We start from the raw sequence: 16,307 nt of genomic DNA on the forward strand, positions 1-16,307 counted from the left end.
TACTTTATTCATTTTACTTTAAAATGAGACTGTTCTTAGCATATTAAGAAAACCACATGGAGGTAACACTGCTACATAATTGAGTATTATACCAATTACGTTCAACAGTAATCTCCAGTGAATTAACGCAAAGTGACACTGCAGTTCCTCATGTGTCCACTAGAGGCTGCCTTATCTGATTATATATCCAAATTTTGTTCAGCCACTCTTAAGATTTTAAAGATGAAACTTTTGAACTGTGTTAAAGTCCACAGGAACTAAAGAACTAAAACCTCGTCATAGCGCTGTCTAACTGTGCAGTGAGAACAAGCAACAGCAACCTTTGAGGATTAGAAATGAAGACTTTTCAGAAGTGTCGAAAATTGTAGTTCACAACACAGCCTGTAGGGGCTGGCTCCAAAAATGTGTCAATCCATGTAGACTATATAATCCACTCTTTGTAATTAAATCAAGACTTAAACGTACACATAATTATGCACGTGGCTGCTTTGAGTGACAGGCAGGTGCCGTGTGAGCTTCACCTCTTTGCCTGTATTCGGAGTTTAGGCAGACGGGGATGCTGCCAACATGGCGACAGTCAGAAATCTCTGGGTGACATTATGGAGATTTTGTCTCCTGATCTTTGTCATTAAACCCCAATAAAGGTCACTGAATTTATCCCACAATGCATCATGAAAAGTACTGTACAACAGATGGTCACTACGAGAGCAGCATTAGTTCACTATGGTACCATGGACACCACAAAGACAGCAGCATGGTACCGACAGTAAGACTTCATTCTCACTTCCTGTCAACTCTTACACACTTTTTCAAGTTGACGCCTCTCTGCAATTAACTGAAGTGAAATTGAACTGACCTCAGACACACACACAGACAGACACACACACACCATCCGACAGTAACGTCTTTCTCTGGTTCCTAACAGCCTGAGTCTTGGCCTGTGTTGCAGGAGGATGAGACGGGCGAGGGCCGATTCAGCTTCCCGGGCTACGGCATGGGCCCCGCCTGCCTGCAGGCCAAGGACGGCATGGCCATCAAGGGCAACAACAACAACGCCCCGACCTCGGCCCCGCCCGAGAAGAGCATCGAGGAGATGAAGAAGCTGTTCATCGGCAGGGCCAAGCGCATCGACACGGTGTCCCGCGTGGCCTTCCCGCTTGTCTTCCTCATTTTTAACATTTTCTACTGGATCATTTACAAAATCATCCGCAGCGAGGACATCCATAAGCAGTAGTGGAGCGAGGAAGAGGAGTAAAAAAGCAAGAGACTTGAATAGGAGATATCATCGCCCCCCCCTTTTATTCAACTTCTTCACCCCCTGCCCTTCGACCTCTTTGAGGACACGTTGCTTTTTGCGGCCCCTCTTCAGCCTCCCCTGAGCCTCTACTAGATATTATTTAAAATATTTATTTCCACGACCTTCCTCCCCGTCCTCCCCCTCCCCTCCCCTCCCCCCGTCTCTTTACACCTCCTGAATAATCCGGACCAGTGCAATAGCAATGCAGTAAAATGCATGATATATGAATGTGGCAATATATTAAAGAAAAGATGAAAACACAAACTTTTGGCAGGCACACCCAACAGACTGTGTGGGAGTGAGAGGTGCTGTGAAGGATCTTGTATTTGATTTTATTTTGTTTTTTGTGTGGAGACAGATATATTATAATTCTATATGACAAAAGAAGTGATTGGGGGGGGGGGTGTGCAAGAAGCAGTGTAATATACTCATATATCTATTGTAAATGAGGGTGGTGGGGGGGCTAATATCAACTTTATTTCCAAAAGTGGGCGTTTGGAGGAGAGGGATTTTCCACCAAAAGAAAAATGTGAAAAGGATGAAGGAAGGAAGGAAGGAAGGAATGCGGACAGGTGCTTCCACGAATGAAAGCGATGCGAAGGATCCTGCATTCTATATATCTAGATTTGCTTCAAACGTGTACTGCGAGCACTCGTCAAAGCTTTTCCTCTCTCCTGCTGCCAACACCACAAAACCTTGAACTTGCAGAGACGCTTAAGATTTTGTCGCTGTCGCTGTTAATCACACGGCTGGACAGAAAAAATACAAAAAACAAACACTGGACAAAGCAGTGCTGAAGACAAAATATCGTCTGTGGTGTTCCTCTATCTGTTCGCCATTTATTTCTATTTATTTGTTTATTAATGTGCCAACGAAACATGTCACTGGTGGCAGCTCCGACCTCAGAGGAAGAGGCGAGCTGGCGTCTCCTCACGTGCTTCTTCTTCTTCTTCGTTTGTTTTTTTAAATCACTCCATCACATGGAGAATGAGCAGCTCCATCTTGGACACTCAGATTCCTTTCGTCGTGCTCATCGGGACGGACATGTTTACATCTTATTAGTGCTTCCTTTGACCCCCCCGCCTTAATGTGACACCCACAACCTCACTCATCCCCATCTCCATGTAAGAGGACATATGTGTACATTAATAATAATAAAAAAAACAACACCTCTTATACCTTAATTCACTGGATCTCCATCTCATTCACAGGCACCGAACTTCATAAAAAACCTACACAGAGTTTGATGTGTTGTAGCCATGTTGGAGGGGAGGTGGGGTCCATTGGTCAATCATCATACTTTCATGCTTCTCTATGCAACACTCCGTATATGCAACTTTGATTTTTAAGCTTCTCCAAGCTAACAGCCACCTAGCTGTTTTTTTTTTAGAGATTTCCATTTGCTAAAGTTGATAAAGGGCCAAAACTGATTATTGTATAAAATGTGAATTGAGATAAAATGAGAATTTCAGCTAGAGGAAGGTGTTTTTTCTCCTTTTGTTGCCCGTCATCTCCTCATCTTAACTCAGAATATTCCAAAATGTGTCTTTGTAGTTTTTTTTTAATTTTTGCCCATTTTTATGTCAATTCCAATTTTCTTTTAGAGCATACAATAAAATCTCACAGCAATTATATTCCTAAATTCTCATTGACAGTGACAGACAGGACGGTGAGGCTGATATGTCCTTTGTGTCAAAATAAGGAGGTGGTTAGCCTAGCTTTACATTTCTGGCTAACAGTATGTAACTAAAAACAATGTTTTTTGTTTCTCCCCAAAATCTCACTGAAATCCTTCAACATATTTGAGCACATTTGTGTCCAAATTACAAGGTAATTAGCCTAGCTTAGCATTAGAGGCTATAGAGAATAGTATGTAGCTACATGTTTTATTATGGCTTCACTCTGATTATACAGTAACTTTGTCTTTCTAAAATATTTCAGTAATTCTTCTTTAGTAATCAGGAGTTGATTAGCCTAGCTTAGCATTACTGCCCAATATGTAGCTAGATGTTCTTTTTTATATATACATTTCCTCACCAAACAACCAGGATTTACTGTGTTAATTAGTGCTAGTTGTTGAATTTGTAGCATTTATGCTAAGCTAGGCTTTTGCTCTGCCCCACCAGCTATCTTCTTAAACTCCCACATACACACATCTCTGTCGCCTGCACAATAAAACTCGGGCAGAGTAATTTTTATTTTTATTTTTTAAACTTTGCTTCATCCCCTCTGTATGTGACATACGAGGAGGTAAACACACACACACAAGTGTAGATTCAGTGTTAACCATGAACATGCCACCGAATATTTCTCCACAGTCCAGTTTGGTTTTAAAGCAAAACCAAAGATGTGTTTTTTTTTGTTTCTTAGTGTGTGTCAGTTGATTTTTGCTGCAGACGTAATCTCACGTTAACTTTGTCTTCGTGTTGCCAGATGCAGTATTGTTTCCAGCTATACAAATATTATAATGTACACAAATATTTTGATATGAAGATTTTGTGCACTTTCTGTGTTATTTTCCCTTTTTTTTGTCCCTTCATACCAAAATGATTTTTCTTCTTTATACAGAGAGATATTCTTGTTTCAATGGGAAGAGATATTTATTAATGTGTGACAACATAAGATGTGTTTTATTCCATCATTTTAATGAATAGTACCTTTCATAAATATGTAAGATCGATCCGAAGGGCTATGCTACACACATTTTCTTCTGCTCACATTCCAGCTTCTGACTTTCACGTGGAAGTGCCGTGTGCTCCACCCCAAAAACTATGCATCTCATTCAGAAAAACCATTCCCAGATAAAGCTTTCAAGGCCGTGACCAGCTAGGATGTACTGATGTCACTAAGTTAGCAACTCAGAATTGAGGAAATGATGGTTAATATATCAAATGTATCATTGTTTGCTTGCAGCTCACAGGTTCATCTCTAGCATCACTGCATTTTATAAGATATTCAGACATAGCTAGCTAACGTGACCATCACAGATGCTGCAGATGTCCCCACATATAAACTGTTCCGACAATTACTACATAACAATCTGAAGCGATTTTTACATCAGTTGAAACTCCACCGCTTTATATTCAAAGCTCAGAGATTAGCATTAGCAGCCATGCTACATTATGTAGCTGGTTCATTTCATGATGAACAGCAATCCTTGAAAGTAGATTAGGAAATGTAGTTTTTGTCGAGTCTGGACTACAAAATTACTCCCCGCCCCCCCTCCTTGCTTTGTCTTCCTCTCTGATCACAGCCGTGAACCCAAGTGGAAAACCTCAGCAGGCTCGGTCTCATTAGGGTGACTTCCTGTTTCTCCTTCTGTGCCATAAACGTCACACACACTTCCATCCATCTTTCTAAAGCATACGTACAAACATGAAGCATACATATCTATCTTCTCGTGCCATATGGGGGTTTAATGTGCAACTAAAAGATAAATAAAAATACGCAGAGGATCTACGAGCATATCGTGCATTCATTCAACCAACATTTCATGACCCTTCCTTCAGGTGTGGGTGTTTGTGTGTATCATAGTCATGTTAGAGCTTCACGTCATTGTATTAATCATTGCTATAACGGGGGAAGGGCGGGGTCCATGACATAATATAGATTGTGGGTTTATATTGCATTACGTGTGTGATGAACAACGAATAAGAGGGATGCGTTTTTGGACGTTTCTTAAAAAAAAAAAAAAAAAAGCTTTTGGTTCCGAAGTGGATTTTAAAAGTAGCATGGTTTGATTTTGAAGGGTTTCCTTTGATTCTCTTGTATTTTATTGTATGTATTGTACAACGTGACGCTCTGAAGGGGAGAAAAGGCAAAATGACAAAGGAACTGCTCCTGAACTGCTGTGAAACTAAAGGAAACATGATAATTCAGACGATCCTTTCATTTATTTTCTTTGCACAAAGTTGGAATGGCCTTAATTTTGCTTTTAACTTGCTTCTATTGTGTATTGGCACAAAGTGCACCTGTTTAATTTGCAGAGCTTAACGATGCTCATTATGACGCTTATAATCTGAGAGTGCACATCAAAGCAGGATGAAAAAAAAAATAAGAAAAAGTTCAGCAAATCCTTTTTATTTTTCATTAATCTGAGAAACAATATTTTGCATGAGTATAAATACAATGGCAGATATTTTGGCTTGTACAAAAAAAAGTGAAGCAATTTGAAGAGAAAAAAAAAAGAATGTACCGTTTCTGCTGTATCTGTATATATCTAAATATTTATTGAAATATGTCATACTACTAATTCTATTAACGATTAAAGGTTTTCTGAACAAAAATCTCTTTACCTGTTTTTGAACATTGTCAAGGTTGTTGGAGTTGGATCTTCTGCTTTCTGTTACTCGACTCAAGGATCTGTGTAATCATTAAAGAAAAAGTATTAAAAAGTGCAAATGAATCCTGGCAGCAGGGTGTGTTTATTGTCTCACATCGCTGCTGTGATGCTGAGTGCTTCCGTTTTAAGGCAACATGTCTTAAGGCAACATGTCTTCACAAAGGAGCGGCCATACGGGTCAGTACAAACACTATTTGTTATTTCCTCTGTTATTCCTCACTCGGTGAAATTAGTTTTGTCAGCGTCTTTCTGGTCTATGTGTTTTGTTTCATCTTCCACTTCAAATTCTGTGTTTGTGGTCGAACCACTGGTGGTTCGGACCAATGGGTTTAGTTTTTTCTTTGGATCAAAGTTTGATGGGTCAGTGTGTGGTTAGAGCGAACAAAACAACATGAAGTGAAACAAATCCATGTGTTAACCCTTACTAGAATGATAGGTTAACCAGTGTGGTCCTCACAAGTGTAGCTGTTTGTGTGTGTGTGTGTGTGTGTACACTGGCCATATGTTTGTTGTGTTGCTGCCAGCTGGAGCTGAACTCTGTTGGTCCACAAATAATGTCTGTTCACAGCAGCAACACAAACATGTGGAAACAGGAAATTCTGCGACCACGAGGTCGCAGGTTCGAATCCCAGCGTGTACCATGTGTCCTGTCTGTCTGCTGAGAGCATGATGTGTTGACTCAGCATTTAAACAGTCATCAGTGCTGCTGTGTTTATACACACATTAAATAATGTTTGGTGTAATTATGATCAGTCGGTGTGTAAACACACACACACACACATACCAACACCTGCAACAAGCCCCAGGCTCTGTTCTATACACACACACACACACACACACCTTCAGTTCATGCTGAGTTCAGGGGAAGTCATGGAGTATAGGAAATCACAGACCTCACACACACACACCTGCTCTGATGGTTCCATCCACCATCACAAACTTAAAGTGCATCATTACTTCCTGGAATATGATTTAAACATGTTGATGACTCCTGGAGAAATTTTGGCCCGGCTCCGTGACGAAGAGCAGTCCTGAGTCCAACCTCCACCTGAAATGAGTCCGACAATACAAGTTCCTCTCAAAACACGTGTCCAGTTTTCTAATCACTAAGGCGGTTAAATGACTTTTGTTCTCCGTGGCAGCATTGAAACAGGCTGTATTCCTGCAGACTTCGCTCATATTTTCCTTTAATGTTCTATACTTTTTTTAGACAATATAAAAGTCACAGTTAATTTCATGGCTTGAAGGAAAATGTGTCTTCTATTGTCCCTAAAAAGCATCAAGACTTCACTCTGACGGTGATCTGGCAGCTGCTGCAGAAACAGCCTCACATTAAAAGAACTTGCTGTTGATCTGTTCTCCGGTTCTCTGTTGAGCCTCTGAGGAACAAATCTGTAGTTTCTGCTTCCACGGAGAGGGTCAGAGGTCTGCAACAGGACCGCCGCTCAGCGTGTGTCCATAAAGTTTGATCCTCTGTCAGCTGCAGACTGAAATGCTTCAGAAAATAGGAAGAGGAAGAAAATGAAGCATTTCCTGGAGAGAAGCTGTGAAATGTGACATCACAGAGAGCAGTGAGGACAGATTAGAACGGTACTTCTGGATGGAACACTAACAGTGTTTACCCGACTCACACCCTGATAATATTCTGGATTTCAGTATCATAACTTGATTTTACTTTAAGAAATCTAACGATAGTCGTGTCACTGCTGCTTGATGCAGAGGGATTACGGCAGATTAGCAACGTCTGTTCGGTTTAAATCATTTTACATTAGCATCATATGTGAGATATGTGGTTATCAAAATAAACCATAGACCATCATGAGCCTAAAGCAGGAAGCTTTTAACTAATGTGAATTTCTTTATTTATTTTTTTAAGCAGATCTGTTCATTGTTAAACAACAGGTGTGTTAATACCTAAATAAATAAACATGACTGCAAGTAAAGTGATGTATTTCAGGATCTCGAACACATTCTGAATCCAGTTTAAGACAAATGAAAGAAAGCAGGTTTAAAACAGTAAATCACTTTAATTTAGTTCTCTCATCGGCAGGTGAGCTCATTTTAAACATGACAAATGAAGTGCATCGGTAGTAGAAGCCTAACAAACAGGTTTTTGATACATGCTCCATTCAGACGTGTGAGAATCCACATATTACAAGCCAACATTATTACTCAAATAAAGCCACTACAGTTCAGCTCTTGACCTGATGAGAATAAAAAGATAAGACAGATCCATCGCTAGATACAACGGTGGCAGCAATACACAGGATTGCCCAAGCAGTTAAAGTACACGTTCCTTTAAGAAACAGGGAGAGAGAACGCGAAAAGAAAAAAAAAAAAAACACCTAACCTCTGGGTTTTTTAATCCCCAATTCAAGTAGTATTTTACCCTTTTTATGCGTCTGTGTGTTTCTCAATTGTTTCTTTAATAAACTCAAGTTCAGCATGAAAAACAAAGAAAATGACAAAAAGTCCAGATAATACATGTCTTGGTGGAGGACAGGAAGAGGTGGAGCTGGGGACAAAAAAAACAACAAAAAGAGGAGGAGGAGTGACATCCTGGAGTTCCTCAGAGGGAAAATGAAAAGCAGCAGGTGAGAGAGAAGAATGAAGGCTGGGGGGGTGAAGGGAGGAAGAGGAGGAGGAGGAGGAGGCAGCCATCTTTGTGAGAGACAGATGTCGAGACTGGCTGTTGAATTCAGCAGGAGCTGGTGTGACTGATGGTGAGAGCGCTCGACCAAACCTGCGTCAGTTACCAACAGAAACTCAAGCGTGTAGGAGAAAGAACGAGGAGGAAACATGGCGAATCTTTCCTTCTGATTTTTCTCCTGGAAATCGGGGTTTCTCGTTAAGAATTTGGCTTTGTGTCCAATCGCTTCCTGCTGCAGCAAACCGATAAACCACTCAAGTAAATTGAATCCAAACAGTAATCTAACTCAGGTTTGAAGCTCCGCCGCCTCACTGGCGCTGGGCGGAGTAGCGCCCCTCGCTGGGCCCGGCGCCCCGTCCGGAACCGAAGCTGGGTTTCTGTGCCATGCCTCCGCGGCTGGGGGGACCTCTGGGTCCACCGCCGCCACCTCCTATCCGCTCTCTAGGACCGCCGGGTCCTCCGGGACCCCGGGGCCTGGGGTCCCGCCTGTCTCCCTCCCTGGCCGAGCGGGTCTTCTTCTCCTCCACATTCAGACGGACGTCACCTCTAAACTTGATGGGCTGAGAGGAGAAGAAAGGTGTTAAAACTTGTCTTCACAACTTATTTCCCCAAGTGAGCCTGGAGCTTTACATGCTAGTAGATAATTTACAGACTCTACAAACCAGATGAGCCGCCTGATTTTTGTTTTGTTGGCTTCGAGTCAGTTTCAGCAGAGGAAATTAAAAATACTAACAATGAGAATAATAAATACTGAAAGGGGGAATAAAAGAAACCCACAGTAGCTTGACAGGTTTGAGCAACGCCCAAAAAAAGTTAAAAAAAAAAAATCATCCTTAGGGGTGTCTTACCCTGTTGCTGAGGATCTTCTGTACAGGTTCAGAGTCGTCAAACACCACAAAGCCAAAGTTTGGCAGCTTCCCTCCGCTGTTGATCCTCAGCTCCAGGACTGTACCATATTCTACAAGACGGGAGGCAAAAATTACATGAAGTATTCGGATATCAACGATTCTCTTTCAGCAGTTAAAGCTCCGTGGCGTTGTCCAGTGTAACTTACGTTCAAAGAACTCCTTGAGCTCCGTCTTGTCCACGTCATGAGGGACGTTTCCCACAAAGAGCTGGTGAGCGTCAGGGTACCTGACCACCCTGCGACCCTCTGACTCGCCCTGCTCGCCTTCTCGAGCTGAAAGACAATTCAACAAATAAATCAAGATGAGAACGTTCAGCAGCAGCTTTTCATGTTTCTAATGAATTCAGATTTATGCCTAAAGACATGAATCTTGATATTTTGCTTCGATCGGATTCCCAGTGTGTCAGATTCCTGGCCCTCTCGCCAGCTTGACAATACAAAGTCATATTTGTATTTCCTTCGATGGTTACACAATCTTTAATGTTTTTCTTCTGTGAACTTTTGTGAGATGCACCTGCAGAGCAAACACTGCTGCTTGCTCTCAGCACACATCCGAACTGATTATATTTGCTTTACACCGACAGCCTAATGCTGTCAGAACTGCTGTTAGTTGTGCTTCTCAGCACGGTATGTGCTGTATCCGTGTGCATGTGTGTACCTGGTCTGGGTCCTCTGTGAACCGGCGGAGGACCTCCAGGCCTCTGTTCCCTGGGTCTCTGGTCTCTCTGTGGTCTCTGTGTTGCTGTCTGAGACTCTGACTTCACCTCGGCTCTGGGCTGCAACAAAAACAAATTCTTCAGAAGGTTTTCTGCTGTTGGGATTTCAGGAGCTAACTCAACAAACACGGCAGCTTTGATTATCGTCAAAAAAAGGACGGCCAGCGGGGGATGTTTGTGTCCCGCCATCTTGGATCTGGCAAAGTTTTTCAGAGCAGTAGTCACACAAACCCCTCCAACATAATGATGTATAGTCACGGGACACTGCAGGCTTTTATGAAAGGACCTACCGCTGCTGTGGGAGTGACTTTGACGACGTGTGGGGAGATTCCTGAGACTGCGACAGCCCCGCTGGGAGGGAGGTTCTTACTGGTGACTGACGCCCAGGAGAACGGCTGTCATGAAAACCAGAGAGGTAAAAAAAAATGAGGTCTAATGTTCTTCAGATAGCCCGATTCATATTTATCAGCACAAATGCAGACCTACCCTGTTTTCTTCTGGAGCAGCAGGGGTGGGTTCGGTCGGTGCAGCGGCAGGTTCTGTAGTTGGCGCGGCAGCAGCAGAGCTTTTCTCCGTCTGGTCGTCAGCCGTGTGTCCATCCGTCTGTGACTCCAGCATCGTCTCCGCCTTCAGGTCCACAACAGCGACCTCGGCCTCCTTCTCCACCTCGGGCTCTGGCTCTGGACTCGCTGCTGCCACGTCCTCGTCATCACCAGGAACGCCTGGCTCTGGACTACAATACAAGTGAGAGAAAAATTATGTAAATTATGTGTTGTGTAGGAGATTAACTGAATTTGCAGACATGAAAAAATTAAAAACACAAACAACAAATTGTTGTTTAAGGCATACCAGGCTGTCGGGTTGTAGAAGGGAGCAGATTCCTCAGGAGCAACATCAGGGGAGGGAACCCTCTCCTCTAGCTCCACCTCATCCTCAGACTCTGTAATTTAATTACATAAAATGAATACACGCATACTCCCACCAGCTTCTGTAATCTTGTTAAACTGTGGTTTAATCTTGGAAGCAGTGAAGGTGAAGACACTGCTGCTCAAAAAAAAGTTAATCAAAGCCGAATTCTGACACTGAAAGGGGTTTTTTAAGCCCAATAAAACTCACCTTCTGGAGGTTCAGAGTCAGAGTCACCGAACACCTCATCCTGGTAACGAAACACGTCGTTGTGGACGTAGAATTTGTTTGCAACAGTACCCTGGAAGAAAAAGACAAAGTTACTAAACTGTAAACTCTTATTATTAGAGAGCCCAAAAAACATTGGTTAAGGAAATAAAAGACATCTAATGCTGCAGGTCTGCTGGTGTTCTACAAACCTCAGGTGCCAACACGAAGGTCTGCATGAACTTCCTCATGGGCTGCATGTTGTTGGACAGCTCACCCATGACCTGCACCACCACGCCCTCATTCAGGGTGGCGTGAGCGTCCACGTGTCTGATCTTGGTGTGACAGTCTCTAAAGCTCAGAGCCATCACCCGCTTATGGATTTCCTGCAAGAAAATAAATAAATAAATCACGTAAACAAGATGATCAGAACATAAAATCATAATCGACAACTTCTTTACTTATAAATTAACTCTGCTAAACACCTTTTCTTTCAGCTGTGATGCAGGTGGAGGTGGAATGTGATGCCCTAACTGCTGGATAGCGTGTACTTACAGATTGTCCATAAACAGCCTCCATTGGTTTGCCGTTGCCATCCAAGCCTCCGTGCACGTAGGAGGAGTTTTTTCCATAAAACCTGCGAAGAAAAATGCCAAGGTTAGCATTTTCACCTCAGAGGTAAGATGTGATGTAAAAAAAAAACAAAAAAACAAAAGCTGATTCTTGTACCTGTGCAGGTAGTCAGGGGCCTGGTTCAGGAGTGTGTAATACTGTCGGACAAACTCTCGCCCGACCAGCTGGGCACTTGGCTTCTCCATCACCATTTCTTTGGTCAACTGGAAATCTCTGCAGGAAATAGGAGGGAGAGCTCAGCTGCAAGATAAAGACTTTTGACAAGCAGCAAAAGAAATTCACTGGTCTAATAACCCAAAACAAAAGGAATGTTTGAACCTCTTTTGTTGCTTCAAAGATTGGTTTATATATACTATTAAAACTTCACAAAGTTTCAATAGTATATATAGAAACCGGCACTTTTATATTTAAAGCAAACCGTAGCAACGGCCTCTCTTGTTTGTTCCTAACATCACAGGACAGAGTATTACCGTCCTCTGACGATGAATCATCCGGCAATGCTGACAGGAGCACCCTCCCATGAACAGTGTAAATCTAGTCGGGTAAACACAACCTCATACAATACAGACCCCTTATTTCATGCCTTTTCATGCCGGTAGCATGAAATGTAATCGATGTTGAAAACAAGGACAGAGTCTGACGAGCGTTTGCTGCCCCATCTGGGTGCACTGACATGAAAACAGTGCTCCCAGGCCATGGGAAACAACCTCAGATATTCGTCTTCATACCATGTGGACAAAAAAATCTGAAAATGCAGTTACTGTTTCCCCAACTCATCTTCATCAAACATCCTTCTCTCTGGAGGACATACACTAGATGACTGGCCAGATCCTTTGTGGGGATGTTCACTTTAAAAGACATACTAATATATGCATGCTTTTATTTTGGTGTCCTATCACTTAACACCACAGTGGTGCCTTAGGAAACAACTGGTTGGACTTTGAGGACAGTCTGACAGCCCTACATTTTTTCTTTGAAGGTTATGTCAGTGCAAGCAGTGGTGAATATTTTGCACACAGTGCAATCAAAGTTGTTGATCACCCATTAGAAGAGAATTTCAAGTCTCTGCTAGCTGATTCTTAATCTGCACTGACATGATTTAAAGCCTGCGTGTCTGGAAAGAAGGGACTGTGAATTCCTCAGAAAGCAGGGCCCGATTTTCCCTCACACTTCACTGGACTGTCTGCCACACCTGTCCACACAACCTAGAGCCATCTGTTGTTCTGGCACCCACTTAGCAACCGACACACAACCAGCAAACGTTAACTGATCCATCAGGTTAAGCCAATCACTTTGAGAAGAAGTAACCCAATCAGAGTCCAGCAAACAACTTTAGCTTTAAAAATACCCAATAAGGACAAATCAAATATCAGGACAGGCAGGGGCCCCCTATCAACGAGCAGCTGGTGTTAAAAAAGTGCAAGCATGGCAAGCAGACAAAGGCCACGCCGTGCCCGCAGCGACGGTGCCATTCGAAGGATCAACCGGCCTACACACGCACTCATCCCCAGTCATGGCGGTGTCGCACGTCGCTGGGACCATCGACGGTTTCCAGATATAACCTGGGCTCAAATAGCACGCTGGCTGGCCCACTACAGGGCTTAAACCGCGACAGCTGGACGAGAACACGGCCCCCACCCAAAAGTAGGGCAGGCAGGAGCTGCAGCTCGTTTTCAGGAGGAGCCCCAGCACGTGTCCCGGCTGGTCCCTGGCCACACTTCTCATTCCTGCGCGGGCCAAGTTATCCGACTGGCTGCTTCCAACACAGGAGGACATGACGGTAACTATGATGTGGAAACTTGTTAACGGGGTGAAATAAAAAGGGAAATCTGTCGAGCAGGGCGGTTAAGAAAGCCAGGAAGGGAGGGAGTCACGACTGAATGAGAGGGCTAAGTGGGCTACACAAGGGGCGGTGGGTATCTCCTGGAAGCCTAAAGTGAAACCGAGCAGCTAAAGCGGTGGCTATACTTCAAAATGTTAACGTAGTAACTCCAACTACACATTCCAGTGGTATTTATAAGCAGTTTAGCATCCGAGGTTTTTTATATTTCACAGAATTAGGCAAAATAACAAAGCTACAATGTCAAATGTTGCTAACAGACATCATCTCCATACCAGGATGTAGACGCGGCCTAGAAAAACGACCCAGATAATGAAATAACACGCGGGGGATGAACAAATAAAAACTTAACCTCAAATATTAGACAGATTATAGAAGATAAATAACTTACCGGTGGGTCAATTATCAATAAAAAAATGTTGCTTTAGAAACGAGTGATTTGTTTGAATCACCTCAACGGCTGCCAGGACACTAGCGGCTTCACAACGTGCTGGAGTACTTGGTTGCCGGTTTCAGCTCCGCAACCGAACTTGACGTCCCGCCTCTTACAGCACTGCCAGCCAATCAGATTCAGCTTATGTGACGCTTGCACCAATCGCTAGACGCGGTCACAAAGGCTCTTTACGTAGAGCCAACCACAGCGCGCCGGCGGGTTTCTCAGTGAGCCAATCACATTATAGCAATGGGTGAAGGTGCGATGGTTTTGTTAGGTGGCGTCTACCGGTTTAATTTCAGCTCCTTGTGCACCGGAGTCTATTCTCCGCTTGGGGGCGACAAAAGGTTTTAATGTAGATTTAATTAGAGCGAATGACTCATCGAATTATGCAGATTAAATGGGTTAATTTAATGGAAGAGAGGGCGAAGCTTAACTGTGACTAAAAGGGAACATGGCTACTAATTTTCAGATTAATTTGGAGGTGTTTGACAAAGTAATCCAAATTAAAGCTCCACTTTTTTGGAGGTGGGGGGGGGTTCTTCAGTTACTTATGATTAAAGTCTAGAGAAGTTGTAATAAATCAACACTGGGCTGTAATGTTTATGTTTGTAAACAATAATAAGTGTTACACACTTATTATTGTTTACAAACATTATGCCTGGATATGTCTGGAAATATATTTGCATTTCTAGATTATAGCACCAATTCTGTTTTCTAACTAATATCAAGTGTCACTCAGTCACTTGTGCGCACACGGAGACAGAGATTAGTATTTGATACTGGGCTTATTTATTCTATATTGAGTAATAAAGCATTTATTGGCTCAGCTGGGTCACATTTTTTAGGATGAACTCAAAAAAGCTGCACTTCTTATATGGCCTCTGGGGGGCTGGCTCCAAGAGTGCTTTAGCTCCACTCACCTTTGCCTCCATTTACATTAACAAGCGTCCAATCGGATGTCATCTATGATCTCTAAAAACAAAATCAGTGGAGTCTGGAAAAGTCTGGAATTTTGAAAAGGAAAGTGTGGAATCTGCTTTTCATTGGAGATCTGTTCCAGTTTACCATTGTTTAATCCATTTTAGTGCATGTCTTTGGTGAAAAACCTTCAGACTGAGCCAGTAGAAGCCCATTTTCTCAGACTGCTCACTTCTCCTGTAGGTCACAAACTTATCAGTCGCCACAAGATGGAAGATTTTGTTGAATTCATGGTAAATTTGTGTTATAAAACATTTACAAACCAACATATTTAAACCTTAACCTTGTAAAGCTCACAGGGATCAACTCCTTGCAATTATAACAAAGAGGTCCTCTTTAAGGTTCATTTGTGTTAAGTTACCACACACTCCCTGTTTTCCCCTCGGCAGAGTGAGACAGAGAGGGGAGGGAGAGAGAGGGAGGGACTTTCGGTCTTTGTGGACGAGGCTCGGCTGTTGTTTCACAGTCTTGAGTGGAGTCTGGATGAACGGGTGGGGATGGTAACAGGGTGCTCCGTCTCTCCATCCGCTGTCTCCCAGGGGACCACGAGCAGCTCCACATACAGTCAGCCAATGAAAACAAGTCACAGACGTTCTTTAGGAGTTAGAGCTTTTGTTTGTGTAGACAGACGTGTGGTATTTTTTAGTGGTATATTATTGTATTTGTAATGTGTATTATTATACATTTATGATCAGTAGAATCATTTTAGAGGTACTTTATTCTGCCATAGTTTAAAGGATTAGTGTGTCTAACTTGGTGCCATCTAGTGGTGAGATTGTAGATTGTAACCAATTAAAATTCTCCTTCCTCCACTCCTTCTTTCAAAAAAGCAAGATGGTCAGGAAATTTTAAAAGCACAATGTGGAAGTTTTTCATGTCCATTAAATTCAAGCCCTAGTTAATCTGATCATTCCCAGGTAAATCTCTCAAGAATATGGTGTCTGTGGTGACTTTCCCATCATGTTACATGCATTATCCATATAGTTTGTTAAGATAATGTGTTTTTCTTTAAATGCTTTGACTCAAAGAAAGCTACATAAACGGCAGTCCGTATAAACAAGCTAGCTAGCATTGACCAGCTAGTTTTCACTTAGCCCTGGTGTTGGACCATATCCTGTGACCTATCAGAGACGGGTTTGCTTCTGTATGTGTCGGGTATAAAAAGTGTTTATGTAATACCACTCTCTGCCTAAGGGGGAGACAAATTTTCTGCAGTGTAGCTTTAAGCTGATTTTTAAAGCTTTATCTTCTTTTTAGCTCATTTTTTTGTAGAAAATATTAGCCTCTTAATATTTAATTTTTTTAATATCATCAGAACAAATGTTACCCAGAACAAAACTATGACCTAAAAGGAGGTGGTGGAAATTCTTGCTACTGTAGATGTCGTGAAATGCG

The 16,307-nt window shown here is 42.6% G+C and overlaps 2 protein-coding genes across 3 annotated transcripts in view; one reads left to right on the forward strand and one right to left on the reverse strand.

The window, feature by feature from the left end:
- glra1 (glycine receptor, alpha 1) overlaps positions 1-1,647 on the forward strand; it is an 84,014-nt gene extending 82,367 nt beyond the window's left edge. For both annotated transcript variants that reach the window (XM_028416107.1, XM_028416108.1), the window contains one exon: positions 950-1,647. In XM_028416107.1, coding sequence (XP_028271908.1) covers positions 950-1,234 — 285 coding nt within the window. In that variant the 3' untranslated portion in view covers positions 1,235-1,647. The remainder of the gene's footprint in view (positions 1-949) is intronic.
- A 5,999-nt stretch (positions 1,648-7,646) lies between these two features.
- On the reverse strand, positions 7,647-14,019 carry g3bp1 (GTPase activating protein (SH3 domain) binding protein 1). The gene is made up of 12 exons (XM_028416830.1): positions 13,890-14,019; positions 11,755-11,871; positions 11,581-11,662; positions 11,238-11,411; positions 11,029-11,119; positions 10,762-10,852; positions 10,399-10,645; positions 10,203-10,307; positions 9,855-9,972; positions 9,344-9,469; positions 9,138-9,247; positions 7,647-8,849 (listed from the first exon to the last, which is right to left on the reverse strand). Exons 2-12 carry the CDS (start codon positions 11,847-11,849, stop codon positions 8,598-8,600), a joined length of 1,491 nt encoding a protein of 496 aa, XP_028272631.1. The 5' UTR covers positions 11,850-11,871; positions 13,890-14,019; the 3' UTR covers positions 7,647-8,597.
- Between the last annotated feature and the right edge of the window lie 2,288 nt (positions 14,020-16,307).

The sequence above is a fragment of the Parambassis ranga genome, chromosome 10, assembly GCF_900634625.1.
Source record: "Parambassis ranga chromosome 10, fParRan2.1, whole genome shotgun sequence".
Classification (NCBI taxonomy): Eukaryota; Metazoa; Chordata; class Actinopteri; family Ambassidae; genus Parambassis; species Parambassis ranga.

Bases quoted from the DNA above. Each gene is read 5' to 3' on its own strand.
- g3bp1 (XM_028416830.1), bottom strand. From the start codon at position 11,849: ATGGTGATGGAGAAGCCAAGTGCCCAGCTGGTCGGGCGAGAGTTTGTC. The intron at 9,973-10,202 runs GTAGGTCCTTTC...TTTTTGTTGCAG, and splicing joins AAGTCACTCCCACAGCAGCG to CCCAGAGCCGAGGTGAAGTC. The intron at 9,470-9,854 runs GTACACACATGC...ATTGTCTTTCAG, and splicing joins TCACAGAGGACCCAGACCAG to CTCGAGAAGGCGAGCAGGGC.